This window comes from Hibiscus syriacus, unplaced genomic scaffold (genome assembly GCF_006381635.1).
Source record: "Hibiscus syriacus cultivar Baekdansim isolate YM2019G1 unplaced genomic scaffold, ASM638163v2 tig00003721_pilon, whole genome shotgun sequence".
Lineage (NCBI taxonomy): Eukaryota > Viridiplantae > Streptophyta > Magnoliopsida > Malvales > Malvaceae > Hibiscus > Hibiscus syriacus.
Window position 1 is genome coordinate 2,493,257 of NW_024061981.1, and position 11,027 is coordinate 2,504,283.

The 11,027-nt window shown below is 30.2% G+C and overlaps 2 protein-coding genes across 2 annotated transcripts; one reads left to right on the forward strand and one right to left on the reverse strand.

The window, feature by feature from the left end:
- Positions 1 to 462: 462 nt before the first annotated feature.
- Positions 463 to 1,108, reverse strand: LOC120181485. The gene has a single exon (XM_039186598.1). It carries the CDS (start codon positions 1,014 to 1,016, stop codon positions 483 to 485), a length of 534 nt encoding a protein of 177 aa, XP_039042529.1. The 5' UTR covers positions 1,017 to 1,108; the 3' UTR covers positions 463 to 482.
- Positions 1,109 to 4,661: 3,553 nt separating this feature from the next.
- Positions 4,662 to 7,428, forward strand: LOC120182589 (sister chromatid cohesion protein PDS5 homolog B-B-like). Its single transcript, XM_039187520.1, has 5 exons — positions 4,662 to 5,101; positions 5,261 to 5,353; positions 6,185 to 6,388; positions 6,494 to 6,634; positions 7,423 to 7,428. The coding sequence occupies exons 1-5, from the start codon at positions 5,099 to 5,101 to the stop codon at positions 7,426 to 7,428; spliced, it is 447 nt and encodes a 148-aa protein (XP_039043451.1). The 5' UTR covers positions 4,662 to 5,098.
- Positions 7,429 to 11,027: the final 3,599 nt, after the last annotated feature.

Consider the following 11,027-nt stretch of genomic DNA (forward strand, 5'->3'; position numbering starts at 1 on the left):
GGGGGGGAATTACTTAATCAAATTCTGGTTTAATTTGTTTGTACTGAAGTTGTGTACTATCTTTTAATATATATTATTGTCGCTGGAATTGAAATTAAAAATATACAGTACTTGAACACATCAGGAAGACAGTGACATTATTTATATTTTATGAAAGGTTTGGGGGCATAATTTAATGTCAGATAAAGAAATAAACTTCGTTGACATCAAACCATAAAAACGAATATTTACAAGAAAATAAATCAAGGTCCGCTGTTCCTATCTAGCCAACTACCACGGTTTCAATGAGTTAAAATCATCATCATTATCATCCATAACTGAATAGTTACATTATGCCAAAACAGAAGAAAATACATCCTCTGATTGTGAAAATCAGAGAAGAAAATTCATGTATAGATAGATATGGCAATTAAAAATTTGCCATTTCTTGGTCCAAATAAGTAGAAGAGATTAAAACTAAATCTGGATTTTATTTTTTACTGTTAATCTTCAAAACCTGTTTTTTTCCAGACAGCATTTCGAACACGACGCAAATCTCTTCCTTTTAAAGTCCTTCCAATTCCTTCATGGACGGAAAACGAAGCGCCTCTCCTCCTAGCCAGGTACTCATGCGGCGGAACCCTTCCGTCTCCATCTCCGTCGTCCTCTCCGACAACATCTTCATCGGTCTTGCCGTGTTCTACGTATTCCGCTTGGAGAATCTTGGACCAGTCCGGGATGTTGACCGGCAATGAAGCTGAAGCAGCTGCCATTTGGGCACTCCTATGTTTATTCTTATCACTAATCTCAATCTTTTTCAAAACCTTCTTAGACGAAGCTCTTGAACTGGGCAATGGCTTCTTGGGCTCCATGCTGGCCATCGCTGGATCATTTGAATTGTTCCATACATCATCCTCATCGAACTCGAAGAGATTATTATGAATCGGGCTGTTGTTGATGAGATTCCCATCATCAAATTCCAAGGTTGGGTAGATGTATCTTGGCTTTGAACCAAAAAACATCTTCCTTGCTGCCATTTTTGAAACCCCAAAACCAATTAACAAACAACAACAGTTGAGGAATTCGGAAGAAGAAGAAGAAGAAAAAAATAAAAAATATATTATCTTGCCTTGCTTTGATCTGTTTTTGGGAGGGCTTTTGTTTGTTGATCATCTTCCATTTTTATACTTGAAGTGGATAAGTTCTCTCTTTTTCGTGGGCAAACACATAAATTAATAAAATATAGTGCAAATTTTCCAATGTCTGCTTCCTCAAAACCCCCCATGGACTTCCCCATTTGATTTTTGGATAAACTACACGTTTAGCACCCAACTATTACTTTTGTTACGTTTTAGTCTCCCAACTAATTTTTGTTTCAAAAGCATACCTACATTTAGTTTTAGTTTCATTTTGGTCAATCACATTTTAAAAAAAAATTAATGGTGATGCTGACATGATACCATAAGATAATGTCATGTGATTATTGAAAAAAATAAAAAAGTTTCATCTTAACCATTTTATTAATTTTTTAACGCGGGTGACCAAATAAAACGAAAAGTAAACGTTAGATATAATTTTGAAACAAAAAGTAATTTAGTGACCAAAAGGGAACAATAATGATAATTGAGGTACTAAACATACAATTTACCCTTGATTTTTTTACTATTCATTTGATTTCAAAAGTATGCGTTTCACCTAATAATTTTATAATCTTACACAGTAAATGGATTCGCATTTAATGCTATAAAATAAATATAATTATTAAATTTTGTGATAAATGATATTTTATGATTTATTGACAATGAATATCGAATACATTGTCACACCTACACTAAATATAAATCTATACTAAATTTAGTTATGTAATTAGAGGTGAAACGATACTGATGTTACTACATTATTATTGAAATGGTATTTTTTAACATGATTTTATCACATTTGAATATATACTTTTTGAACAAACCACATTTGAATATTTAATTTAATGGTAAGTATATCATTTTTTCACTCAAGCCATTATGATTGGGTTACCTACTTTATCCAATAAAATTTAATTCAACTAACAATTTCCAACATTAAAAATATTTATTTCAATCACACAAAACCATGCACCAACAGACTTACGAAATAAAATGAATATTTAATGTTTTTATGTTTAAAAATGAATCCAATGTTCTTTCGTAAGTAATTTAAATTTGTAAGTTTTTTATTCAGATTAATAATAAAATATTTTTTAAAATCCCGCAAATGACACGTAATAAATAAAATGGTTTTGGGTAGGTCCCGAAGGGGTGGTGAAGAAACTTGTCCAATTGGAAGGGACCAACCGCACGAAAAGGCGTGGGCCAATGGGAGAGCTCCATTAATCATTCACTGGTTCCTATTTATTACACAGGCTGAACCGGCACGGAAAAGTGTGGGCCCCATTTCACCCATCCTACGTTTTTATTATCAAAAGAGAAAGGATTTGAGCGTCCATATCCTGACACGTCATGTGCAGCAGCATTTCTTTCGACTGTTTTGTCGTGATGCGTATATGGCGTGGCAAGTCATGACAAAAAGAAGGGATCAAGCACGTGGCATGACAGTACAAATGGGATTTTACACCAAACACGTGGCACTGCATGGAGAACCGAAGAACAAATGATTGAGGCTGTATAATATGTGTTCAAGTAAAGAGTGAAAAAATTGTTTAATTCGAGTAGGGAAACGATGGATGATCGAATTGAATTATTATTAATCGAATTAAATGAATTTTTTTCTTTAACTATTAACTGAATTAATTTTTTTTTGAAAATATTAATCGAATCAAATAAATTTAGGTTAATTTTTGAATTAATCGAAATTTTTTAAAATTTTTTAATTTATATAAAAATTGAATATTTTTTTAATTAAAAAAATAGTTTACAATTTATTTAAACAATATATAATTATAAAATAAAAATTTTATATGGATTTTTTTAATTGATTTAGATTTAAAAGTTATTGGATTTTAAATTATTAATTGAGTTTTAAATGGTTTGAGCCGAGCCCATATGTTATATATAATATATTTAATATTTAAAATTTAATTTCGGTTAATTAACTGATTTCGAACCGAATTAACCGTTAACCAGATTCTAAAAAAATTATTAACCGTTTCCCGACTGAACTAATTCGGTGGCCGACCGAATTAACCGAATTAATTTGGTTCGATCGATTAATTCGGTTAAAACCGAAAAATGAACACCCCTAGATTCGAGTGGTTTAAATTTTAAAATAAGATTATTTGACTTAAGATATGACAATAATAATATAAGATTTTCAATAGTTATCTTCACATATTACATTTACCAGAATTTTCTGTTGTCTTTTTATAAATAAAGTTTACTCATATAAAACCATCCTCGATAATTGAAGAAAAGAGTGAATCTATTTGTTAAAGTTATTTTGTGATGGCTTAAATGTGTTAAAATCTAATGTAGCCCTTAACAACAGTTTCTGTAATTAACCGTTTGCGACGCCTGACATGATACTTCATAATATTGACATGAAAGTCTATAATGAATGCTAATGTTGATGATGATGCAACATATATATTAAATTGATTTTTTTGGTCGAATTTAATGGTCAAATCTGTTTTTTAAGTCTAAGGGCTTATTTGATTTATTTAAAAAGAATATTTTAATTTAAAATATAAAAATGTTTAAAAAGTTAAATATGAAAATATAAAAAATACAAAAGTATCAATAGAACAAGTATGTGAACATATTTAGGTACCATGATATCAAAATGTGTAGATACCTTTGTAAAAACTTCGAGCCCTCTTGAACGCTCGTAAGATGTGATGATTCCTTCATCTTATCAAGCTCCGTAATGATAACAGCGATAAAGAAAACGAGGATATATAATTTTGAAACAAGATGAGGAATAAGATCAATGGTGGAATTTAGTGATAGGGATTGGGGTTAATTTAAACATTAAAAAATTAAGAAGTTTAAAATTGAAATTTTTAATTTTTTTTGAAGGGTTTAGTTTATATATATATTTTTAAAAAAAAAATTAAGGTATAGTTATATGTACATATTTTTTTTGAAATTTTGATAAGTTTAATGAGAATTTTTAAAAATTATGGAAGAGGGTTTAATTAAGAACATACAAAATTTTTAAAGTCTAATATAGATTTCTACAAATATTAGGGAGTAAAGTTAAATATTTTTAAAATTTTAAGAATCTAAATTATATAGTTTAAATTTTAAGAGGGTGATGTCCTCAGTTGCCTCACTTAAATTTCGTCACTAAGCACGGTAATATCAACAATGTTACACACCATGAAGTAACAACGATCAAAATTATTTGAGAGATGAAAAGGGCATTCAGAAATTTTAGGAAAATACAATTTGATCCTCAATTTCACAAAATAAAATTTTAGTTATTCAAAATTTTTAAAATTATAAGGTAAAAATGCTATTAGATTATTTTTTTTGGGTTGTTGGGTCTAATAATCTCTCGAGTTATTTTCCTGCAACCTAAAGTCTTTCAACAAAATTATCGAGGGTAAGCATCATGGTTTAATTATGAGGATAGAAATACTGAATTAAAAGTTAAAACGTTGAAATCATTAGAAGGGGACATGTGGCCAAAGTTCATTGAATATTTGGGTGTAAGGACGGTTAAAGCTTTGGGTGTGTTTGGTTCCGTTTTTATGTGTTTGGTTCCCGTAAAATAAGAAAGTCAATGGATTTAGTTTTACGGTCAACGTAAAACTCCTTCCTTTCTCCCGTAAAATGACTTACCGTCTGGAAAAGGGTAAGTCATTTTCCTTCCTTTTATTTCCCTCGCTCCACACCGAATTTAGATCGATCCAGTGGCCTTCTTCCCCTTTTTCCCTCTTTGTTTTCTATCTCTCATCTTATCGAGTCCCCGACTCATTGGCGGAGAAGCTGAAAGAGCAGCTCAAGGAGCTGGGATCCAAGTTGAAATCTCCTCCATCCGCGAAGGACGCCATTCTCAAGCTGTTAAAGGCAATCATTCTTCAACTTTATTACTTCTCCACTGAACTTTAGATTGCTTAGCTAAAGTTCGTTCCTAATTGGTTGAATTAGGGTTGTTCCCATAATTCACAAAGTTTCTCCTAATCATGGTAATTCAACATCCCTTCTAATCCTTTTTCGTTTATTTATATGGGCTTTCGTCTCTCTCTCTGAATTCAACAAATTAAAGAATTTATGTTCGTTTTTATTTCTTGGGCATTTGATCTTATTGATATGATTTATGCTGATTTTTTTTGTTTTTCGTTAAGGTTCTTCTACAGCCAGACCCTTTCTTAATGAACTTACGAGCATGTTTGAGCGAAGCACTAAGACCGGCTTTGTTTGGGTTACTCTTAAACGATGTAAGAATTTCCTGATTTCTTTAGGTTTTGGGAGCTTGAATTTCAAACAGTGGATTTGGATTTCAGAAATAGGATTGATATTTGTAAAACTGAAATTTATGGCAATCATGTTGGATCTCTGCAATTTACACATAATGTATGCATGTTCTGTTTTGAAATCTGAATTTTGAATTTTATGTTTCCAACATAAAATTTACTCAATCAATTTATGTTGGATTTTGTAAAACTGAAATTTACTCAATCAATAGCAACTAGCTATTTAAAGAATTATTGTCTTATCCAAACATAGACCAAAGAGATTTTTTCGAATATGGATTGGTTTTATTTTGGTCTCACATGGTGCTTGGAATCTCTAATGGTGAACTTGTAATGACATGAAGAGATATCTTGTTATTCATGAAAGATGGTAGTTCTTTTATTTTATGGACTCAAATTTATTGGTGGTTTAGTGAAAAGCTTAGATATTTTTATCTTTTAAGTTTTTTTGAATCACTGATTGTGCATTTTATTTTTCCAAACTATTTTAAAGTCATGATACGACCCATGCATTGGTTGATAATTCTTAATGGTAGTAAAGATGTTTTCCTATATTTTCTTTTATTCTTGTCTATTTCACATGTTCTTTATCATTTTACTTACACACATCTAGCATCAGACCTATGTGCTTGGACAGTCGGGTTTGTGGTAATATGTATTACTTCATGAATCTTGTACATCTTATTGGATGATTGAACTTGTGAATTCATATATATATTGTGTATCAAAATCAGCTACAGTCTTTTAATTTGGTTATTTGCCATATATCATGAATGTTTTCCGTCTAATCCGCAGCAAGCTGCTACATGTCTCTCTAAGATTGACCAGTCTCCACCATCATCAATAGTGGAATCAATGCAGCCTCTTCTTAATGCAATATTCAAGCCAGAACTGCTGAATCATCAAGATCGGGGAGCCAAACTTCGAGTTGCAACCAGTATTTGTGAGATAACTCGGATAATTGCGCCTGAAGCGCCTTATAGTGATGATATTCTAAAGGTACTTTTTCTTTCATTAAGGTTTATTGTTTTTGGTCTTAATTTTCTTAGAAAGTAATAAATTTTCAACTCAACTTCTGGTGATTGATTTGTGGCATGCTTTCAGGATATTTTTAGCTTGATTGTTGGAACTTTCAATGGATTGAGCGATACTAGTAGTCCATCATTTGGAAGGAGAGTTGTAATTTTGGATACTCTTGCAAAATATAGATCCTGTGTTGTGATGATTTGGTTAATGAAATGTTCAGTACATTTTTTTGTTCTTTTAAGACATTTATTTGTTGTTTTTGAGAAATTTTGTTATATTATGAAATAATTCTTATAATATTTTTGAGAAGTTATGTACCATTGTTGTTTTAATGTGGTGTACTATTAATTAAACCTACATAATATTTATAAACTTTTATAATATATTTTTAATCAATTATTAATATTATATCAAATAAACCTACATAATATTAATTATACGTTGAAATTCATTTCTAAAAATACGAATGAATAAGCATCATGAAGATTTTAAACCTAAAATAGTGTATTTATAACACAATCAACATAAAATATTAATATTATCTAAAAATTTAGTTTTTCGTACTTATAAAAATACATATTTTTATAAAATATAATTATATATAAAAATGAACCTTTAAAAATAATAAAGAATAAAAACATATCGAATATGTATGCTTCTTTATTAAAAACAGATTATGAAAACTGTTTTCAGAAAAATTAACCAAACATTGTAAAACATTTTACAATGTACCATCTAAACACTAAAAAATATTTTCAAAAAATATAATTCATTTTCCGTAAAATATTTTCCCCGCACCAAAATGACCTTTTGTTTCGTACAAACTTACTTTGGGCATCTTGCGCCAGGGCGTCAAAAATTATGTTTAATTTATATATTTTGCAAATTAACCCTTACCCTTTTATATGTTTGTGAATAGGTGTTAATTATAAATTCATGCGTATTCTATATATTTTTTTTTATAGAATTTGTTTGAATGATTGATTTTTTTTTTTTTGGTACAAAAGAGGTGAGGCAAACGACAACGTTTCCTCTACATTCTTAGGGTTTCTTTACCCTTCCTGTCAAAATCCAATAGCCGTGATAAGATTTCAGGCGGCTCGTTTAGGATCTTTTCCTCTTCTTCTTCGTTGAGACCAAGCTTTGCGAGAGAATCGGCGCACCTGTTGGCTTCCCTTAGGATATGTCTAATGTTCTTCACTTCTAGATCTTTTAATAGCTTTTTACAACCTTCGATTACCGATTTGAGGTTAACATCCTCTGATTCGTCTGTCTGTAGGAACTCGATCGCCTCTTGGGAATCTATCTCCACAATCAACTGTTTCAGACCTAGGGTTTTTGCGAAGTTAAGTCCTTTCCTCAATCCCCATAGTTCAGCTAGGACATGATTTGCTTTTCCGATGTTAATAATAAAACCCATGACCCATTTGCCTTTGCAATTTCTTATTAGACCTCCTGCTCCGACGATTTTTGAAGATCGGTTCCAAGCTCCGTTAGCGTTAAGAGTAAATTGGTCGGTCGGGGGTGTTCTCCAACTTATCCATCTCGGCTCCCTGGTAATGTTCGCGTTGTTTAAGCTTTTTGCATTTGCTAGATCTTGTGTAAGTCTGCGGCTATATTCCACAATATGGTTTGGGTTCCTGCTAATTCCTCTGAAGATATTTTCATTTTGTTCTTTCCATAGTCCCCAAATCAGACTTGAGAACAGAATTACCGCCATTCAGATTCTTTTTTGAAGAGTTGTTCTTCTTTAACCACTTTCAAAATCAGTTGATGAAATCGGTTTAGTAGAGAAGATGCGGTTTATGGTATCCCAAACCTCTTTCGCAGTTTTGCAATCTTTCAATGTATGTTGGATCGATTCCACTTGGCCCTGACATTCTTTACATTCGGAATCGATGGTCATGCGCTTTCTTGCACGCATTTCGTTGGTATTCAGCCTGTTGAAACAGCATAGCCAAATGAAAACCCTAATACGTTCTGTGGTATCCACCTTCCAGATTCAGTTGTAATTTCTCCAGTCCTGATCGTTTATGTTTCTGTTTACCTCTTTGAATGCTGAACTAACCAAGTAGTTGCCATCCTTTTCGTATCCCCATTTAACTTCGTCCTCCGTATTCGCATTACTTCCAGAATTATTCAGCAGATTGTAGATTAATCCCATTTTACAAGATGATTGTTGTTTTCTTCAATATTTCCTACCCAGAGAAAGTTTCTGTTAATCTTGTCAAGTTGCTTTCAAGTGTTTGTAGGAAGTAAGGTTGTTTGCATTGTGTGAGTCGAGATAGCAGCTGTAACCGATTGAATTAGAATTTTTTGCCTCGCCATCTATAAAGCTTTCCCCTTCCAGCCAGCTAATCTCTGCTTAAATGATTGATTATTTTAGTTATAAATATGTTGTCAACATCATATATTATTGAAATTTTCTTGATCCCATCCAACATTTCGGTTATACATTTATTTGTTAAACATTTTTTTTAATGAATGCAAAACCAACGAAACATAAAATATTAAATGGTGTTACATTGTTTTTCTCGAAGTCCAACAATATATAAAATGAAGGTTCATACTTTTTAAAAAATTAATATTTGATTAATTGATGGTGTATAATTTTGTGTTATTAACGAGTAAGATGATGATATATAAATATAAAATTATATTTATTTAAAATTTATTTTTTATATGTAATAATAAAATTTATTAGTAGTACATAAAATTATGCATCAAGTACTCACCTTTAAAATAATATACTCACACTACATGTCAAGTTTTACTTAAAAATAATCTTCAAAAATTGACTTGATTCGAACTATTTTACTTTTTTAAAATATTTTTTGTGAAATTTAATTTTGATAATATTTTTTATAACATCTTTCATGTAAATCATATACATTTTGGGTCCGTCATTACATGTTTGTAATCTTTGTGATTAAACACAATCCTCTCCTTCAAAATGTAATAAACCTTTTAAAAGTTATAGCAAATAAAAATGAAACTTTGTAACTTTGGTTATTCTTTCAACTCACAGTACACACTATGCGATTAAATTCAAACGTGCTATGAATTTATAGATTAAATCTGTCAAACCAAGACCTAAACTCTTGATAAATATGCATAATCATATTCATATGGAAGATTTTACATATAATAGACCAGTAAAGCTTAAACTTTCTTGAAGTTTATAATTAGCTTGTCGTTTTCTGGAAAATAAACAAATATTATAAGCAAAATGTATATATAATTCATTCTTAGTTGGTACACCTAAAGGTTGCAATGAATCGGACCTTAAACAATGGAAAGCAATGCTCCTGGATATAAATTAAACCAAAGGAATCCCAATGCATAAAAGTCGAGGGAAAAATAAAAGAAACCTAGGCATGCATATATGCATGCATGCTCCATACTGAACTAAAATATAATGATTATTTTTTTTTAATAGTCTGGAGTGATTATAAGATAATATGCGTTCAAGATTTTTTTTTTGTTAAACATTGATAACACACATCTTATAGACTCAACTGCAAGAACATAGGATCTCAAGGAAAAATAATACCCACTTTAATCACTAAGATCACTCAATGAATTCTATTGATATTTTTCTTTTAAATTATAGGATTATATATAAATATTATTATTTTGTCTTCTTCCCTTTGAATATTAGTAGAATATATCTTTTATCTTATCAAAAACCCCTTTAAAAGAAATGACCCCATTTGTTTTTCTTTATAGTGTAGTTAAGTGTCCTTTGTCTCATAATGGAAATCCTTGGAGGACTTAATGGAATCGTGTGGTATGTCTGAGATTCCTTTTCAGATTAGTAGGGATTCACAATATATGGCAATTTTACACACAAGCCAAAAGGAGAAAGATTTTTTTTATTCCTTTATCCTTTTTGAAGTTTATATAAATCAAATGTAATTTTTTCTTTATCATTTATGATACAAATTCGTGAATTATCTAAAGTTATAATTGTGAGATATATAAAAATTATTTTCCCAAAGGTAAGTATTATGAATTATATGATGTAATATTTTGATATAGAAAATTCTATGAATCACTAACGAAGAATACCATTAATTTAATTTATAAAAAAAATAAAAACTCTAAAGGGCTCAACATATAAGTATAAATTAATTAAAAATTAAAAGGTAAATTATTTAAAATAAAGGGTAAACTAATCAGTGACCACCTAATTATTTTCCCTTTTAATTTTGACCATCATTTTTGAAATTTTATCAATCAAGTCACTCAACTATTTAAATGCATTCAATTAAGCCATTTGTCATTAATATTTAACGGAGAAGTTGATTGGTAGTTAAAATATTTGGTATAATTACACATTTGGTTAATGTTACTTATATATTCTATCAATTTGGTCCTAATTTTATAAATTGATTTTATCAATTTGATCCTAATTTTAATAAATTAAAATAAACTTAACCCTCAAATCAAATTGTGCCATGTGTTATTGATGCCAAGTGTAATGACATGTGTCACCATCTGATTGGACAATTGAATTTATTTTGATTTATTTTAATTTAATATATTTTTCTCATCAATCAGAGGGTGACACGTGTCATTACACTTGATACCAGTGACACATGACACCATT